General features: G+C 53.9%; 1 protein-coding gene across 1 annotated transcript in view; it reads right to left on the bottom strand.

The window, feature by feature from the left end:
* Positions 1-5,521: 5,521 nt before the first annotated feature.
* Positions 5,522-19,410, bottom strand: part of Slc6a11 (solute carrier family 6 member 11) — a 126,955-nt gene continuing 113,066 nt past the window's right edge. Inside the window, exons 10-14 of the mRNA XM_005333864.4 lie at positions 17,445-17,582; positions 13,111-13,213; positions 11,851-11,951; positions 11,100-11,270; positions 5,522-7,880 (exon numbers count right to left, since the gene is read on the bottom strand). Of these exons, the coding sequence (XP_005333921.4) occupies positions 7,728-7,880; positions 11,100-11,270; positions 11,851-11,951; positions 13,111-13,213; positions 17,445-17,582 (666 nt within the window). The 3' untranslated portion in view covers positions 5,522-7,727. The remainder of the gene's footprint in view (positions 7,881-11,099; positions 11,271-11,850; positions 11,952-13,110; positions 13,214-17,444; positions 17,583-19,410) is intronic.

A 19,410-nucleotide genomic window follows, 5' to 3' on the forward strand; every position in this document is an offset into this window, starting at 1 on the left:
GTCCGACGTGGTGGTGGAGGCAGAATGAGGACCCCATCGCCGTGTGATGCACCCCAGGCCTGGATGGTGGCCCCCGGGGTGGGGGAGGGAGCGCAGGAGCATGCGCTCCCCAGGGAGCCTGGGGAGGGGGCGGGGTGGTGCGCTCGCCACCTAATCAAAGCGCAATCAGCGCTAATCAGCGTGTTCTTGAAATAGACCCAACTGGATGGGGAAGCGAGCCGCAGCCCGGGTTTGTATAGCAGCAATCAGGGGGAGGCAATTTTAGATCTGCGGGAACAACAGCTCTTTGTCCGCTCGCCCGGGGACTCTGCCGAGCTCTGCGGAGCGCACTGCGGCTTGGAGACCAAAACACCCCATCCCTGGGGCCTGCAGCTGCCCTGGCTGGGAAGGGGGGCACTGGAGCAATGCGTCCAGCTGCCTCTGGGGTGAGATCCAAGCTAGCACCTTGGCTGAGCACCTACTATGTGCTGAGCGCACAGTCAGCTGCTTTTTCTATTCTTTATTATTATTATTATTATTATTATTTTGGTGAGAGGTGGATTCTATTTTGCAGGGGAGGGGATGAAGGTTCAGAGAGGTTAGGGGTTTATCCAAGGTCACTCGACAGGTCCTAAGACACACCGTTCTGGGCTAAGGTAAGCCAACGCTCTAATGTAACTCCCAGGTCTTGCAAAAGATCTAGGAATGATGGGTACTGATTTGCAGATGAGGCAAAGTGAGGCTCAGGGAAGTGAAGGGACTTATTTAAGGTCACACAGATGATAGTAGTGGTAGAGCCCGGACTTATATCCGCAGCTTTGAGATGTCAAAGACCATTTTTTTTTTTTGTACCTAGAATTGAACCCAGGGGTGCTTAACTACTGAGCCACATTCCCCAGCCCCCTTTTTGGTATTTTATTTAGAGCCAGGGTCTCGCTGAGTTGCTTAGAGTCTTGCTAACTTGCTGAGGCTGGCTCTGAACTCATGATCCTCCTGCCTCAGCCTCCCTAGCCGCTGGGATTACAAGCATGCACCACCACATCCAAAGCTGACATTTGATATCACTAAGTTCTGAGCTTCTTTGAAGGCCCACACCTTGCCATGGCCCCCAGAAAGCCTCCCATGCCCACTGGAGCTCTTTGGCCATGGGGCCTGCTGATTGTGGAGCTGGCCCTGGGGGCTGGGCAGGTTGGGGAGTGGACATTGGGGCTTTGGTGACCTAGAATCAGTCAGGCTAATGTTGCAACTGACACCCTGATTCCCAGCCCCCCATTTCTACTGGGTGAGAACTCTCAGGCAGCCTGGTGGCTGGAAGGAGTGTGGCAGGGAGTGCTCTGGCTAGGTCCACTATGCTGGGCATCAACAGGTGTCCAGTGCCTGGTTGTAGGTGCTGAGGGAGGATGCACAGGAAGAGGGGGCAGGACAGGCAGGTGAGGAGGGGGCTGTGGCCATGGTCCAGATGGTGGATGGCCCAGCACAGTGGCTGGGGATGGAGGGAAGAGAGTGGGTGGGTCTCCCCATCATCCTTGACTCCTCTCTGCACCCCACTTCCAATCCACCAGGAAATCTAGTTTATCTACCTTCAAAATATCCAGAACCAGTTCACAATTCTCCTCCGTCTCCCTGGCCCAGACTCCATTATCTCTCTCCTGGATTACAACAGCTAACTCACCCAAGCCCCCCTTGGCAGCTGGAGGGGTCTTACTAAAACAGAAATCAGAATGTGTCCATCCTCTGCTGAAAACTCACCTGTGGTTCCTGGTGTTCTCTATACACATCTACACCAGCCCCTGAGGCTTTTCCTGATCTGCTCATCATCTCTTTCTTCTCTCCCCTGGCTGGCTTTACTTCTACTGCCCTGGCCTCCAAAATGCCCTGTGGACACTGCAGAGAGACTTCAGCCCCAGGGCCTTTGCATATGCTGCTTCTGAAGCCTGGACCGCCCTTTCCCATGAGCCATGAGCTCCCTTTCTTTCCAACTTCCCCACCCATACTCCCTGGCTTTCCCCTCCGCCTCTTCCCCACTTTATTTTCATCTCCTCTTTATTTATCATCTTCTGCCACATTGTGTATGTCCACGTTTTTAGATGTTCATTATTTTGTCTCCACTGACAAGAATGTAGGCCTCATGAGGGCAGGGTGGGTGCATCACTAATATGTGGTGGGGTGGCGGTGGTATTTATTGAGAGGGGGAGTGACAGACCAGCTGGGGGTGGAGGTGGAGGAGATGAATTCCGCTGGGAAAATGGGGTTTGAGATGCCCAAAGGAAACATTCAAGAGGAAATCTCCAGAAGGCAGTGAGAGGTGCAAGCACGTGCCTCAGTTTCCTCATCTGTCCATTGAGCTGCCAATCCCAGCTGCCTCCATGGGTGTCTTCAGGGAGAACTAGCCCCATGCACAAATGAGACAGAATCAGGACCTGGCGTAGCATCAGCTGTTGGCAAATGATACACTGCTCTCCGTCTCCAGCAGCTGTGGCAAATCAAAAGCTACAAGCCCAGGAAATGCCTGTGGATGTCATGAAGAGTTACGTGGCCCAGAGGAGGGGTGCTGCTTAATGTGCTGTCCAGGGAAGGCCAGAGCCCAGGACTGGAGGAGAGTCTACAAGGCTCTGCTCTTGCCCACGCCTGCTCACCACTTTCTTTAACCCTTAAGAGAATCATTTTTCCTTCCCCTCAGAGTCTTCACTTGGGACCAACCTCTCGGTGGCGGAGAGAGAGGATTTTTAAAAACAGCTTCATTGATTTTGTTTTTTTTTTTCCAAAGGTAAAATCAATATTCTTCATTTAAAAAATAATTAGTAAAAGCCAGGTGCAGTGGTGCACGCCTGTCATCCCAGTGGCTCAGGAGGCTGAGGGAGGAGGATCACAGGTTCGAGGCCAGCCTCAGCAATTTAGTGAGATCTCATTCTTCCTATGGGTCAGACACTTGGGCGCATACTGTCATCTCATTTAATCCAGAGGGACTGTGTTGTTAGGGTTTAGATGTGAGGTGTCCCCCAAAAGCTCATGGGTGAGACAATGCAGGAAAGTTCAGAGGTGAAATGATGGGGTTTTGAGAGCCTTAACCTAATCAGTGCATTAATCCAGGGATTAACTGGGTGGTAACCTTGGGCGGGTAGGGTGTGGCTGGAGGAGGTAGGTCACTGGGGGCATGTCTTTGGGGCTCATATTTTGTCACTGGTGAACACACCTCTCTGATTCCCGAGTACCATGTCCTGAGCTGCCTGCCTTAGCTGCACCCTTCTGCTATGCTGTTCTGCCTGACCTAGAGCGCCGCCCCCCCCCCCCGAATGGAGTCAATTGTCTATGAACTGAGACCTCTGAAACCCTGAGCCCCCAAATATATTTTTCCTCCTCCAAAATTGTTCTTGTCAGGTCTTTAGGTCATCACTGCGAACAAGCTGACCAAAACAGGCTGATTCTGTCCATTTGTATAGATGAGGACGCTGAAACCAGAGAGGTAAAGTCATTGGCCCAAGGTCAGCCAGCCAGGAGGTGGAGTTCAGAACTGAACCCAGGTGTGTCTGGCAGATGGGGTACGGGCGGGGCTTTATGAGAATGGTTTACACCCGTTTATCAAAGGCAGCCTTCTGTCCCTCACTGGAGCACCCAGGTGGGGACCTCTGGACCCTTGGTCTCTTGGGAGGGTCCCCGTTTCCATTTGGACCTCACCCGTCTGGGTTTAGCAATTGCGCCACCTGGTGGCCAGCCTTCTGCAGCCTGCCTGTCTGTGCCCAGGACTCTGGGTGGGAAGGCAAAGGATTAGGAGAGGCTCTGGGTTGACCATTCCCTGCCATAGCCGCTGGGGCCAAGCCTGGTATGAAAGAAAAATAAATAAATAAAGGAAAAAACTGAACGGCTCTGGGTTGAATTGCCTGGCTTCAAAGAGCTCCTCTCCCTCCTGTCTCTCCGAGTTGTTTTATGCATCTTTAAAATGGGAAAAAAAAAAAAAACCCAAAAACACAGTTATGGTTGTTTTGAGGCTTATGGGAAATGCCTGGCTTTGTCCCAGGTAAATCATCCTTTAATTGATCAATAATTGATTCTTCTTTCATGCTACAGTTTTCAGTCCCCTCTCTCTACCCTATAATGGGGGGCGGCGGAGAGAGAGAGATAGATATAGATAGATATAGATATGGCTGTAATGACTTTCAATAGTGACTAAGTACCCTGAAGGCCCCCCACAGCTCCAGTGAGTCTCCCTTTCTTTCAGCAGCCCCTTACAACTCCTGTCCCTCGGCCCTCATAACTCTCAAACACCTGTATCACTCACTGATGGCTCCATGATTCTACTGGCTTCCCAGGACCTTGTGACATCTTTCAGGTCTCCAGGGGCTCTGGTGGTACCTTCTGTCCTCAGTGCCTCTCGCTGGTCTCATATATCCCCTTGTCCCTCTCAGCAAGTTCCAGTGGGATTCTGTCATTTCTGAGAAATTATGGAGGCTTCAAGAGGTACCCTGTGGGACCAAAGGATTTTGAGGCTGCTAAAGACCCTCAGGGCTTCTTGCAAGGTCTTCACCACCTTCTGTAGCTTTTCCATGGCCTTGATGATCCATCCCTAGTGATAGTTGGGGTGGCACTCAGAGGCTCCCAAAAGTGGTATGTGACGGTAGTTCCACGCCAACTTGACTGGGCTAAGGGATGCCCAGATAGCTAGTAAAACATTGCCTCTGGGTGTGTCTGCAAGGGTGATTCTTGGAGAGATGCTCATTTGCATCTTTGAACCAAGTAAAAAAAGATGGCCCTTGCCAATGTGGGTGGCAGGCAACATCTGGTCTGTGGAAGGCCCAGGTAGAAGAGAAAGGTGGAGAAAGGGTGAACTTGTTCTCTCAGCTTGAGCTGAAACATCCATCTCCTGCCCTCAGTCAGCAGAACTTGTTATGGTTTAGATATGAAGTGTAAAATAATTTCTCATGTTACCAATTCTGTAGACTCAAGGTCTACCAATCAGGTTTCCTGGAAAGGAGACAGACCCACATTTCTGTGATTCAACCTCTTCTTGTCTTGCTGCCCATACATGTGTGTTTCAGACAGGTTCAAGTAAACACTGAGATCAGGACTGGAAGAAAAAAAAATTGTGGGATAGCAATGAGCAGACACTGTGAGGTGAGCTGATTGTACTGTGGACTGGCAGGACAAGATGTGCTCTGTGGTCTTGAGCGGACGTTTGGAAATGTCAGATAGAAATTTAGAGATTTTCGTCTAAGTTCTAAGCAATATTACAAACACTGTTGGAGCTTGGGAACTGTTCCTTCAGGATATAGCTAGTGTGGATTCAGAGCTTTACCAGCCACCTGCAAGCTCGTGTGGGCAAATGGAGGAAAACCTGCGGCTACCAAGTGGCCAGACTGTGCCACATCAACAGTGAACGGAAAGAAACGGAAGCTCCAGTTGTTTCCGATCAGCAATGCTGACCATAAACTCCAAACATGGAACCAGGATGGTTTGGCAGGCATATCATGGGAGTAAAACAACGATTCCCTCAACAACAACAACAACAAGAAAAACTCAAAGAATATCACCCTGCCGGGAACAAGAATGTGGTAGTTCACTTCTTTAATTTTTAAAAATGAGTAAGCAGTCTTGTGCCCTTTGGATCCCCAGTAAAAACGTTCATTATGCAAAACAGTACAACCTTTTACATTTTTTTAATAATACTGTAAATATCTCAGAAAGGATGTATTGTTTCTAATGAATATCAAAAATGTCATCACAATGATGCGTTCCCCCCACCCCCACGCTGCCCGCCCCACCCCCCTAAAGTTACCCAAACACACTAGTAGGAAATTACAAAAAAAGAAAAAAAAAGAAAAAAAAAAAAAAGAAATAAAAACTCCCACACCCACGGCCTCCCTCCACCCCTGCCCGATGAGTAGTGTTAAGTGTCAAGTGTTAAGTGCCAGATGTACCCCGTGTGTGTGTGTCCGTCAAGACGAGACCTCAGAGATCTATCGGTCCGTCCGTGAGGGAGTTGGTGGTGGAGGACACAGTAGCAGCATTGGGAAGCCCCCTCCCTGACTGCCGGGAGGACAGCAGCCGAGGACCAACACACGCAGGCCATCTTCCCGGAGTCCATTGGGCCAGACAGCTCAGGGTGACACTGGCCTTCCCATGAGGAGGACACTGGACGTTCCACCAATGAATGGGCAGGCCTGAGCTGTGTGACCAAGGCGAGGGGGGGGGCCCTCCGGAACAAGGTGCCCCAACCTGCCCCGAGTGGGAGCTGGGCGTCCCTCGGAGCAAATTTCCAGTTTTAGATGGGGGCTGGTCGGAGCAGAGAACCTGGCAGTTTGGAAACTTTGGGGGTGAATCCAACACGTGGGTGCCCTGTAGGAAAATGCAGCCTTAGTTTGGAAAGGAAAAAAGAATTCACCTTTCTGACCTCCAACAGCCGAGGAACAGGGAAGAGGGGGGTACCAGCCAGGGAGGCCGGGAGCCGGGCTGGGAGGGTGCAGTACCAGCCTCCCCTGAAGACCCCAGGTTCACACAGAGCAAGAGCCAGGAGCAATGGCCGGTTCTCCTCTTTAGCAGGGGATGAGGACAGAGGGCAGATGGGATGGCCCCGGAATAAAGTGTGGAGAAGAAGCTTCCACATAAGATCCTCCAGCACAGTCAAGAGGGTGAGCATAGGGGGCAGCAAGAGGGAGAAGAAGTGGCCCTGGGCACACAGAGGGGCTCAGATTGACACCTGGCTCCGGGGGCCTCACTGGGAGGCTGCAGATCTTGGCTGGGGCAGCTGCAAGGAGAAAAAAAATGCTGCCTCCCGACTCCAGAGACCAGCCCCCATGGCCGCTCCAGACAGCCCTGCTTGGGATGGAGGGACAGAACTCAGGGGGACAGCAGAGAGCCTGGAGACGGGGAGGCCCAGATGGGAGGAAGCCCCGCCCGTCTCTAGGAACAGGGATGACATCAAACAGAGTTTTGGAGGAAAACACACATCGCCACCACATTGTCCCGTGATACATCCGATTGTAAAGAAGCAGGTGGGCATGGGGGTCCGGCGGGGAGGGCAGAGGTGGCCCGCGGGTCTACAGGAGAAGCTGATATCAATGGCAGCTCTGCAAGGCAGTGAGGCAAAGAGGTCACCTGCTCTAGCTCCTCCCGCAGCTGGGGAGATGGGAACACTGAAGCCCAGCGGAGGGAAGGTAGTGCCCGAGAGATCAGGGCAGAGAGGGGGGGGTGGTCCTACAAATCAGGAGTCCTTCTCTGCCACATGACCTTGAGTCTGCAGACCCCATGTCCATGGCCAAGGGAAGGCTCAGAGTAAAACACTCCCTGGGGGCACGGAGGAGGGGCGGCTGCCCACGGTCAGGGACAAGCCCAGACGTGGACCAGGGTGGGTTCCAAGGCCAACAGAGGAGGCCAGGCCTCACTCCCCATCCCACCTGCCCCCAGGCCCAAGTACAAAAGTTTTACAATAGGATACATTAATCCCTAGAAAACACTAATCAAAACCACCCGAGGGCAAGAAGGGTGTGCTAGTCAATGTACAGTATTATCTTGTGGTGGATACTTCCATGGTCACTGGGAGAGGGCGAGGCGGGGGGGCTCTGGCTTTAAACCAGAGGGTACGGTGGCCGGCTGGAAATTAACTTGTTAATACATCCTGTGCAAAACGAGCAAGCCCCTAGCATTAGGAGAAGTATGTGTTTCAGGTATTCATTTTTTTTTTTTTTTTTTTTTTTTAAACACACGGGAGGGAAGAGAAGAGAAGCGAAGCCTTGAGGTGGCGGGAGGGAGGTGGCTCAGAAGTGCGTCTCCTTTTCTGTGATGGCGGCGATGGTGCCGTCACCCTTGAGCTTGGCGTCACAGTCATTAACCATCACCGTCCGTGGGCCTGCCCCAAGCTTGCCCCGCATTTTCAGATCGGCGCTGGGGACTGTCAACTTCCGGAGTTTCTAGATGATTGGAGAGGAGAACGGGTCTGAGAGGGGCGGTGGGGGGGGGGGTCTGGGCTTCAGCCTCTGCCTCTCCCTCTCTGCACAGGTGAAGGCCTCAGGCCTGTGGAGTCGTCAGACTGGGGTCCCGGCCCTGGCTCTGCCATACTCATCTGATCTGAATGGTGTGTTGGCTCCTGTGGGTCTTCCCTACCCCTGGCCTTAGGTAAGGAGCAACGTTGGCATGTGCAGAAGACCGTGGCCTACCGCGCGCGCGTGGCCTGTGAGAGGTGATCAGGACTTGAGAGCTACGACCAGGACCCACGGGAGGGGACCTGGGAGCTGCGGTTTGAATCGCCGCTCAGCCACTGCACTTAACCTCCGTGAGCTACCTTTTCCTCCTCTATGGAATGGGTTAACAGTTCCTTCCTGGAAGGGCTGCTGACACAAGGACTCCCAGACGGATGGGCACCTGTCCCACAAAAGGGATGTCCTCACCCTGCCAGCACACAGGGCAATGCACGGGTGTGTAATGTGCTCCTGGGGCCTTGCTCAAATGCAGATCACTAATCGTGATCAGGAATGCCGACGCTCACGGCCCTGCCGGCTGGACACAGTGGGATGGCTGTCATCCCCCACCTCTTGCCTCTCAGAACGGGACCCCACATCAACCTCATCAGGACTTCCCAGGTTCCCCGAGGAAAAGACACGAGGCCAGGATTCGGGAGGCCCTTTCCAATCAGAAACGCTTTCCTGAGTGGAGGTGGTGGGGGGGGAGGGCTGCAAAGAATTGAGGAGGTAACTCCTTCAAGGTCTTCTCTTTCTGACCCTGCCAGGCCTGAGAAACTAAACCTACAGTGTCCGCATAGGAGCGTCAGGCTGGTGCACTGGGGCTGATTGATAGGTGCCTCCTGTGTGTCAGGCACCGTGTCAGGCTGTTGACCTAGATTAGGGTTCAGAGCCCAGGCTCTGACCCAGGAGCCCGGGTCTGGGTCCCAGTTCCACCCCTGCCCAAGGGCAAGAAACTTCAGCTCTCTGTGCCTCGGTTTCCTCATCTGTAAAATAAGGGCACCGGCTGTCTAGCATTGTCACGAGGCTCAGATGAGGTGACCAGCCACGGTACTGACACATTACTTCTATGATTTTCCCTCAGGGCAGTTCTCCAAGGCAGGTCCTGTGGTCCCCACTTTCCCTCCAGATTCTTCCTGTCTGTGGGCAGAAGTGTGTGAGGCCTGGAAGCTGGGTTTGACCGCCTTCAGAGACGTTGCTCATGATTTCATAAGTCACGTTGTCCAGGGTCAGATTGTCTCATTGGGTCAGAAGGGGTGTAAGTTTAGGGAGATGGAGGAAGCTCAGGAGAGCAGCCTGTACTCTCTCTCCCTCTTTTCTAACACACAGGGGCTGAGAAAAAAAAAAAATCTCTGGGGATCTAGCAGGAAGCACCAAACATTTCTGAACGTCCAGAGGTCATCTGAAAGTTCAGTCAGTGCGCGGGCGTCCAGTGGGTGAACTTTTAAAGCCACGAGGGCGGCTCCCTTCTGGAGGTGTTTGGTCTCAGATCAGAATTAACCAATTGCCTTCGACCCATATTCCTTACAAGCAGTGAGGAGCCTGACTTGCTCTGGGCATGAGCAGGCTTCGTAGGGACCTTCCTTCCTGGCTTGCTCTTTTTGGCTGGGTGCCCAGGGCCCTCTGTGAGCAGGTGAATTGGGTGACACTGACTCTGAGTTGGAACTTGCTTCTGCACACACACTTCCTACTCCTGACTCCCTCTCTCCTTGAGCTAGGAGACAAGAGTCAACTTCTGCCATCCCTGTGTGATGTGGCCATCGGGCAGAAACGGGGCCCTGAAATGGAGCACGGTCAGTTCAGTCAAAGAAGCTGAGGCAGCAAAGCTCAGGAACACAGACTTTAGTTCCGGCTCCATTTTTCAGAGGCTGTGTCTCTTTGGAAAGTTGCTTTCTTTCTTTTTTTTTTTTTTAAACTAGAGATTTTTTTAAACTAGTGACACTCAACAACTGAGCTACATCCCCAACCTTTCTTATGTATTTTACTGTGAGACAGGGTCTCACTGAGTTGCTTAGGACCTTGCTAAGTTTCTGAGGCTGGCTTTGAACTTGTGATCCTCCTGCATCAGCCTCCCAAGCTGCTGGGATGACAGGTGTGCACCCACCGGAAAAAGTTGTTTTACTTCTTTGTGTGCTAGTTTTCTCATCTGTACAGGTGATAAGCATCTGCATCTCACAGGATTAAATGACTTAGTATTTGTAAACTACATAGGACAGTGCGTACCATGAAGCAAACATTGTGGTTTGCAGAAAGTGACTTCAACCCTCTGACTGGCAGGTGGGGAAGGAGAGTAAAGGGAGAGCAAGTACCCAAGGATAAGACGGGCTTATTTAAAATAAAGTCTGCTAATAGAAGACCACATGCTGTATGGTTCCTTTTTAAGAAGTGACCAGAATAGACAAATCCACAGATAGAGAAAGTGGATTAGTGGTTGTCTAAGGTGGGAACAGGGGTGAACTGTGAATGATTCACAGTTTTTGATTTTGGGTGATGATTGCACTCTATGGAAAGCTATTAAAATAATATTGATCTGTGTATCTGAAACGAATGAATTCTGTGATATGCACTTAAAGCTGTTTTTAAAAATTGCTCTGCTAACTTTGGGCTGTGGGATCTTAGGAAGTGACTCCACTTCTCCGAGCCTCCATCTCCTTGACCTGTTAACTGCAGGGGCTTGGTTTGCTCTGAGGAGTGCAAAAGATGCAGCGGGTAGAGAGCCCAATAAGGGGGTGACACAGAATAGGTGTCCCCAAATGTCAGGATGAATAGAGCAAACAGAAGACTGAACACTAACACTTGGCTACTCCCGCCCGGTCTGGGTCCTGGTCCTGTGCTTTCCCTGTGTGGACTTCCACATCCTCATCGGCCCTATCCCTTAGGAGCTGCTGTTATTCCACTTGACAGATGGGGAAACTGAGGCCGAGCTCACACCTGGCTCACCCCCCGCCCCAGGGCCTCACAGAGACACGCTCAACACAACTGGAACGATGAACGTCTGCCATGGCTTCCCTGTGTGACGGGTAGGGACAGGTTCCATCAGGCCTGTGATCCAGATGAGGAAGCTAAGGCCTGGAGACGGGCCGGGCTCTGCTCCTGCTCACCAGCCCTCCCTGTGTCCCTCTCTGCCCCCCGGGTGGGCGCCCTCCTGACCCTGCTCCGGAGCCGTCTCACCTCGGGCAGCGTGCCCTCTGTCTTCCACAGCTTGATGAAGATCCAGAGCGGGATGCAGAGCATGGAGGACAAGGCCATGAGCCAGCCGATGCCGTAGCCCCAGGCAGGGTAGGTGTAGACGTTGTTGTACTTCAGGGGCTTGTACTTGACCAGGAAGAAGATGAAGATGCCCTGCAGAGAGACAGAGAGGTCCCCGGGGAGGGTCTTCAGCCCCGCTCACCCAAGACAGGTCCAGGTCCCCGATCCTCCTGCCTCAGCCTCCCGAGCTGCTGAGATGGCAGGCGTGAGCCACTGTGCCTGGTTGCTTTTTTTTTTGTTTTTGCTTTTTAAAAAAATTAAATAAAAATGCTCTCGTTGAAGCCCTTCTGTAGTCTGGTCTTAGGGAAGAGCACGAGTCCCAGTTCTCCCCACCTCTGTCACCCTCTTTGTTAATGACAAGGCAACACTTTCTCACTCACGTAATCCTCCACCCCCAAGGAGCAGATTCCAGCACCTAGCTTGAGTACACTGAACCCAAGGAGGAGACTTGCTCTTGGTCACCTACCCTGATTGGGTGGCAGAGCCGGGTCCTGCCTTGCCATGCCCAGAGCCTGGCCCTGTGACCCCAGCTCCCCGGGGTGTCCGGTGGCTTGGACGCAGGGGGTCATGAGCCTTCTCAGTACCAGCCTCTGCCAGGCTGAAGGGCTACAGTGTGGAAAAGTGGGTGACCCAGTAGGCGGGGAACTGGAGGGGCTGCAGGTGGGGCTCTTACCGCGCAGATCCCAGGGGTCACGACCTTCCAGCACCATCTGATGAGTGACAGTGGCCGGTAGCCAATCATGTCTTCAATGTTATCATAGAACCGGTTGCTTCCTGTCCAGAATAAAGCAGATAGGCAGCCAAGTACAAAAGTCAGGAGAGGTTGGGTGTCTGTCTGTTTGCTTGGGAGAAGTGCTTGCCCCAAAGGTAATACTCTGTCTGACCCTGAGACAGAGAGACTGCAGCAGGGACCTTATCGAATACTTAACACCTAGCAAAAAGTGCTAGGATTTGGATGTCCTATGTCCCCCAAAGTTACCTCCTTAAAGGCTGGGTCCCTAGGGCGGTGCTATTGGGAGCGGTGCTGGACCTGCAGGAGGTGGGGGTCTATGGAAGGCCCATAGGTCACTGGGGGGTTCCCAAAGGAACTGTGGGACCCTGCCTGATCTCTCTTTCTCTGCTCTCTGGATTGAGAGGCCCTGACACGTATTCCCGACGCTGTGTGGCTCTCACCAATGGGGCCACCCGACCTTGAACGTGAATCTCCTGAACCCCGGGAGCCAATATGAACTTAGCTCCCACTTCACAAGGAGCCCGTCTCAGGTGCTGCGTTACAGTGGCGCCAAGGTGACTGACACAGGGGGGGCGCGGTCTGGAATAAGGTGTGGGCAGGAGGGATTCTGGACGGCTGATGGAGAAGGGCTCTCCGGACCTGGGAGGCCAGGTCCAGAGAGCAGCAAGGAGATTCTGGAGAAAGGTTAGGAAGGTGAGCCCTCTGGAGAGGCCAAGTGTGGCGAGGGGGGCTGACCTGCGTGGCCAGAGGGCAGAAGCCGACGGACCCTGGGCAGAGGTGGCTGTTCCCAGCCACAGTCCACCTGACCCTGAGCCTGGCAGCCTGCACTTGGGATTGGTTTGGGGAACGGAAGGACCAGAGGCAGGTGTCACCGAGGGCCAACCACTGCGCAGGATATTTCACCCATCATGTCTCCTACTCAGAGTCAGGGCCGTGGCTGCTCCATTTCACAGAGGGGGAAGCTGAGGCTTAGGGAAGGACTGGCCCGAGGTCACAGTGCCTGGGCCCTGAGCCCCTCCCCGTGTGCTGCAGGTATGTACAAGCAGGAAGGTCTCCCCCACCGTGGGAAGGGGCCAAGGGGCCCCAGAAGAGAAAAGGGGAAGAGGCTCACACAGACAAGGACCACCACGGAGACCAGGGCCCAGCCAGGACCGGGGCCGAGACAGGCAGCCGAGTGTGCGCAGGTGCCCGTCCACTCACCGTACACCCAGCCGATGCAGACGCACTCGAAGATGGCCACGAAGAGAAGGCACATCCCGCTGGCCGCATAGGAGTCAAACAGCTGGAAGATGTACATGCCTCCCTGCAGGTGAGGGAACAGATGCCAGACAGAGAGAGCAGGGTCAGTCAGCTGGCCTCTGGGTGGGCCTCTCTGCTCTGCAGCTCTGCAGCTACCACTGATGGGGATTCGGCTTGTCCCTAAACACTGCACCAACATCCTGGGGGTTGCTGGGACTGTGTGAGGGGTTTATCTTGCCTCAGCCCCTCCTTTGCCATCTGCCCGAGGGCCAAAAAAATGGAACGGAATATCAGAGTCAAGGTTGGAAAACCTCAGCACATCTCCCTGGATGGTGCTAACAGCCTCCGGAAGAGCCTCCCTGACTCCAGCCTCACCCTCTGCAATGCTTTTGGGTACCAGCTTTCTGAGGGACCTTTCCACCGGTGTCACTCTATAGTTTAAAATCACCCTGCGGCTCCCTAACTCAGGGCTGGGACTTGTCCTCCTCCCTTCTTCAACATACTCCCTCTCGGACAGAGCAAGGGACAACTTAGTCTTTCACTTGGCAAGTTCCTTTGAAGCTCAGATCAAATCTAATCTCCTCTAAAAAAAACCCCTCTCAACCTCATTCTTTCTTTGGGCCTCCAAAGCATGTGTTAGGGATTCACAGTTATAAAACAAAAAGAATTTCCCCACTAGCTGCTCTGTGAGCTCTCACTCCTGGCCCCACACACCGGTCCTCCTCTTGCCTCCAGCCCTTGGACGAGGCATGGCGCACAGTAGGTCCCTGATAAATGCACATGGAATCATGCAGAGTGTGGGTCTGTGGGACAAGGGCTCTGGCTTATCCTAAACTATGCCCCAGTTTCTGGCCCAGAGGGTGGCACCCGGTAGGTGCACAGTCAATCTTTGTGGGATGAAGGGGATGAATGCGCTGCCTCTGTAATATATAGATGGCCCTCTGCATCCACAGATTCAACAAACCTCAGAACGAAAATAATTGGAAAAAATAAAAAAAAAATCCCTACATCTGTACTGAACATGGACAGACATTATTCCCTAAATTACAACTACTTTCCCAGTACTGACATTGTAGTAGGTGTGATACATCATCTAGAGATGATTGAAAGTCTATGGGAGGATGGGCATAGGGGAGTGGTGGGGAGCATGGCTAACCAGAGAGACATAGCCCCTTTGGCCACACAGCTCTGGGTGATGACTGTTGGGGAGGGGGTGTGTAGGTGCGACGCCAGATCTGTGGATTTTTTAGGAGACGTCAGAAGGCCAGATATTCAAGGAAATTTTTTGACTAGTTGGTGACTTCTTCATGTTTTTTTGAAATATTTTTTAGTTATTGATGGACCTTTATTTTATTTATTATATGTGGTGCTGAGACTTGAACCCAGTGCCTCACACATGCTAGGCAGGTGCTCTTCCGCTGAGCTACAACCCCAGCCCGACTTGTTCATGTTTTAAAGAAACGTGTTAGGGGCGTCACAAAACCACCCTCTGGGCCATATCTGATCTGCGGTCTCCTGTCTGTGACCGATACAGTGCAGAGGAGGCAGGTCTGAGGCACCCCTGAGACTTGCAGTGGGTTTGGCTTTCTCAGTCCCAACTTAAGGTCCCCTTCCTAACCGCTCTCCTTCCATGCACGTTATCTGTGAAGAACAGAACAAGGTTCCCAGTGGCTCAGGAGGCTGAGGAAGGAGGACGGTGAGTTCAGAGCCAGCAACTCAGCGAGGCCCTCAGCAACTTAGAGAGATCCTGTCTCAAAGTAAAACGTAAAGGGGGCTGGGGATATGGCTCAGTGGGGAAGCGCTCCTGGGTCCCATTCCTAGTACCAAAACAAAACCACCAAAGAGATCAAGGAAGCCTTTTACGAAGCATTTGTTAAATACAGCTATGTCTCAACTGATGATTTTTTTTTTTTTGTAGTTGTGGATGGACAGACGGCCTTTATTTTTTTCATTAATTTTTATGTGGTGCTGAGGATCGAACCCAGTGCCCCACACATGCTAGGCAAGCGCTCTGCCACTGAGCTACAGCCCCTGCCCCTGATGATGTTTCTTAATGAACTGCATATATGCAGTCTCCTAAGACTGTACTGCCTGGTGACATTGTAGTCATGCTCCATAGAACAAAGTAGTTGCCTGAGGACAGGCTTCTCAGAACGCATTCCTGTCATGCACAGCAGTACCCGGCTGTTCCCTTTCCTTCCTTCCTTCCTTCCTTCCTTCCTTCCTTCCTTCCTTCCTTCCTTCCTTCCTCTCTTTCTCTCTCTTTTTAAAATTTATCTTTTGGTACTACAGATTGAACCGTGGGATATTAACCACTGAGCCACATTCCCAGCCCTTTTCAATTTTTTTATTTAGAGACGGGGTCTTGCTAAGTTGCTTAGGACCTTGCTAAGTTGCTGAGGCTGGCCTCCAACTTGCAATCCTCTTGCCTCAGCCTCCTGAGTTGCTGGGATGACAGGGGTGTGCCACTGTAGGCCCGGTTGCATCCTGGGTCTTAATCCACTTGTCTGACTGTCCCCATGTGCTTACAAGATAGGGACTAGGGTTATCCCCAGCGATTACTGGGGGAAAACTCAGGCACAGAGAGGCGAGAATCCCTCCTGCAGGTCATCAGCCGGCTCTCCGAGGGGCGGTCTGGCTGCAGGGCTCAGGGCCTTACCCACTCACCACGCTGCCCGAGAGGAGGATAGATGGCTGGCCTGGAGCTGAGCTTTTAATGTATATAAATGAGGGAGAAGATCCGGCCAGCAATTACCACGAAGGCGGAGGCGGACACGGTCCATTTGGCAATTTAAAGAAATTCCCTGGTGCAATGGCCCACAGATATGTCCCTGCAGAGGCCGGAGGTTGGCGCGTGAAGCCAGGGCGTCTGCCCTGCAGCTGGCTACAGCGCTGGTTTCCTGATGGTCCCTGGAGGTCCTGAGGCACCCCGTGGGCAGACCCAAGGCAGGGGAGAGGCTCTGCGAACGGGGGTGGGGGCAGCTGGGGGTGGGCAGCGCTCCAAGGCGGGGACACCTGTGCCAGCGCTTGCTCTTCTGGTAACCCTGTCCCTGTTGGCCTCTTCAAGGCATCGGGTTAACCCCCGCGTTTGCATGTGACAAAAGACTCTGCTCTGCGTGATTAATGGGTGCTTAATGAGGCTCTGCTCACTGCAGCGCCCGGGGTGCCCCGTGTGGGGAGAGGTGAGAGGGGCCAGGAAATGCCGCGCCGCCCTGTCCCCTCACTTGCTTAGGTGCCGAGTGTCAGGCGAGAAGCAGCGATAGTAGAGCCTGGAATAATGCCGCTGAGCGTCCTCGGCTTGGGGCCAGGCCTGAGCCAACTCTGGGGCCACAAGCCTGGACAAGGGTCAGCTCCGGTTCTCCTTAATCGCCTGCTGGCCCAGCCAGAGCAACACTAGGGACTAGGCTGGTCTGGACGTGAGGTGTCCCCCAAAGCCCCTGTGAATGCAGGACTCTTCAGAGATCGAATGATTGGGTCACGAGAGCCGTGGCCCCAGCAGTCCACCCCAGGCTGAATGGACGGACTGGGTGGTAACTGTAGGAGGTGGGTGTGGCTGGAGGAGGTAGGGTCACTGGGGACGTGCCCTGGCAGGGTGCATCTGCCCCGAAGCCCCCTTTCCCCCCTCTCTCTCTCTCTCTGCTTCCTGACCCGGCCACAAGCTGAGCTGCTCTCCTCCAGCCACAAGCTGAGCTGCTCTCCTCCGGCCACAAGCTGAGCTGCTGTCCTCCGCCACACCTCTCCACCCTATCGATCTGCCTCACCCAGGCCCACGGCAAAGGAGCCGGCCATCTATGGGCGGAGGCCTCCTCCGAGTTGGACTTGTGGGCCACTCTGCTCACAGCAATGAAAAAGCTGGTTAAGACGGGGCCACGGACAAAACCGGAGCTGGAACACAGTGCCCCGGAGGTCCCAAATATCACCGATGCCTATTCTCGGATGTGGCCCCTCGAAAAGCCTGCTTTGAACGAGAGATCAGAGGCAACCACTTTACTCACAGCCGCGACCCAGGCATCCCCACGCTCTTAACTACTGGCGAAACCCAAGGGCCCCCTTGGGCATTACCCCTCTCTGCTGGCAACAGCAGCTACCGTCAGCCAAGCGCGGCTGAGGCCAGACCCGGTGGCAACCTGCCTTCCGTTCTCACCTCGACCCGTTGGGAAGAGGAGAAACTGGGGGGGGCAGAGAAGGTACTAGACCTGCCCAGGCTCCTGCAGCCAAACAGGGCCAGAGGAGGGACCTGCCTGCCCCAGAGCCCAGGCACTTGGCGTTTGCACCCGGCCACGCGTGCCACTCACCTCTGTTAGCATCACGAGGCCCAGAAAATAGGAGATGACCGACAGGGCCAGGATGAGCAGCTCCCGGCGATAGCCCCTCCGGAAGACCTTGGGGTACATGTCCACCACGGCGGTCACCAGGCTTTCCACGCACACAAACTGGATGGGGTGGGTGGGGGAGGAGATGGGATGGTGTGAAACCCAAGAAAAAGGCCGTTCCTGGGGTTGCTGGCTCTGGGTGAGCGCTGCGGAGGGTTAAACCCCGGCCTCCTTTGCTACCCGGCTCAGGCTTCGTTCCCACACTCACTCCCGTGATGGGGGGGCCCGGGAATCGTGACGGCTACCCCAGCACTAATAGGGACCTGGCGTGTCCACTTGACACACCAGGGCAAAGTTGCTCAGAGAGGGGAGGGAACCTGCCCAGGGTCACTCAGCATGCAGAGTCTTGTCTATGTGCTGGCCCCTTTCCTGGGGTTAAATGAGTTAAATGAGACCCAGTCCTGGCCCTTGGGGCAAGGCAGGGGTCTCTCCCTCTGTCACTGTCCTGGAGGCAGGCTCTGTGATCTCCAGGGCCGTGCGAGTTCCCTGGCCTCTGGCTCTGCTGGTTGGAGGACAACACCCAGCTCCTGTGTTTCTGCCATCTCTGGGCCAAACTGTCCAGGCACGGACGGCTGAATGGAAGCATCTGAATCCCAAGTGTTGGACACAATCAGGCAGGCCAACTCCTTGCCTGGTCAATACCCAGACTCAATATCCCAACACCATACCCACCCCTGCTCCCAGGTTCTCAGAGAACTGAGGGCAGATCTCTTGCATGACCCCTTTTCTGGAGAAGAACTTAAAAAAAATTTTTTTTTTTCTGATGGGCACCATGTTGGCAGACCCCTTCCTTGGAGCGACTTCTTGGTCTTAAATCCTTTATGATTCATTTCTACCTTCTTAGGAAAGATATTTCCATCCTTATACTGTGCAGACCAAGGGAAGGAAGCACAGAGAGGTAAAGTGATTATCCAAAAGCCACACAGCTGGTTGAGAGTCCTGGCACTGGGACTCCAATCCAGCCCTGCCCCATTCCAAAGCCCAGGCTCTGCCTCCACAGCAAGGGCTGGCATTGCTCACCCTTTCTCCAGGGTCCCGGGAGGGAGGGGATTCAAGGAAGATGGTTTAAGCAAAGAAGGAGAGGAAGAGACATTGGAGTGTGCAGCTAAGGCGCGGACCTGGGTTCCAGCCAGTGACCTGGCACCTCTGGGCCTTGGTTTCTTTTGTATCATGGGGGCAGCAAAAGGGGTCCCTGGCCCACAATGAACTGAGAACACAGCCCAGGCACACGGCAAGCACAGCCGTGGCTCCAACCCCGCCTCCTTTGCCAGGCAGCCTGTCCTGTCATGTGCCAGCGCTGATCCCTGATCCCTCAGAGGATTCTGCCCGCAACAATGAGAAGATTATCAGCCGAAGCACCCGGGCTCCTGCAGCCCGGCTTAGCAGTTTCCGAGGTGGAACGGCTCAAGGGGAGAATTGAGCTTGGCTGGGTTGACAGCCGCCTACACTGACCGTGCTAAGTGACTTGTGCAGAGGCACGGCTGGGGCAGTATCTGCTGGGCCAACCTGGGCACTGTCCTGCACAGGCTTGGCTGGGCAGGTGGCTCGGGGGTGGCGGGCGGGGGGGCTGCACCATCTTGTTAAAACTGGGCATCCTGCCTGTAGAGCTTCCCACCCAGAACAGCTCCCACATGCCAAGGGAACCAAGTGGCCACCCAGGCTGTGTCACGGCGACCCCAACACAGAGGGAGGAAGGAAGAGGTGCCTTCCTGTGCTCTGGGGTCCTTGGAATATTTGGTTGGGACGCGTGGGACTCTGTGTTACCAGGAGGGGCGGTGGCTGGGACCAAAGGTTCGCTCCTAGGAAGAGTGCCTGGCCACGGGGCGCAGGGGCGCACGCCTGTAACCCCAGTGGCTCGGGAGGCTGAGGCAGGAGGATCACAAGTTCA

The sequence above is a fragment of the Ictidomys tridecemlineatus genome, chromosome 16 (assembly GCF_052094955.1).
Source record: "Ictidomys tridecemlineatus isolate mIctTri1 chromosome 16, mIctTri1.hap1, whole genome shotgun sequence".
NCBI lineage: Eukaryota > Metazoa > Chordata > Mammalia > Rodentia > Sciuridae > Ictidomys > Ictidomys tridecemlineatus.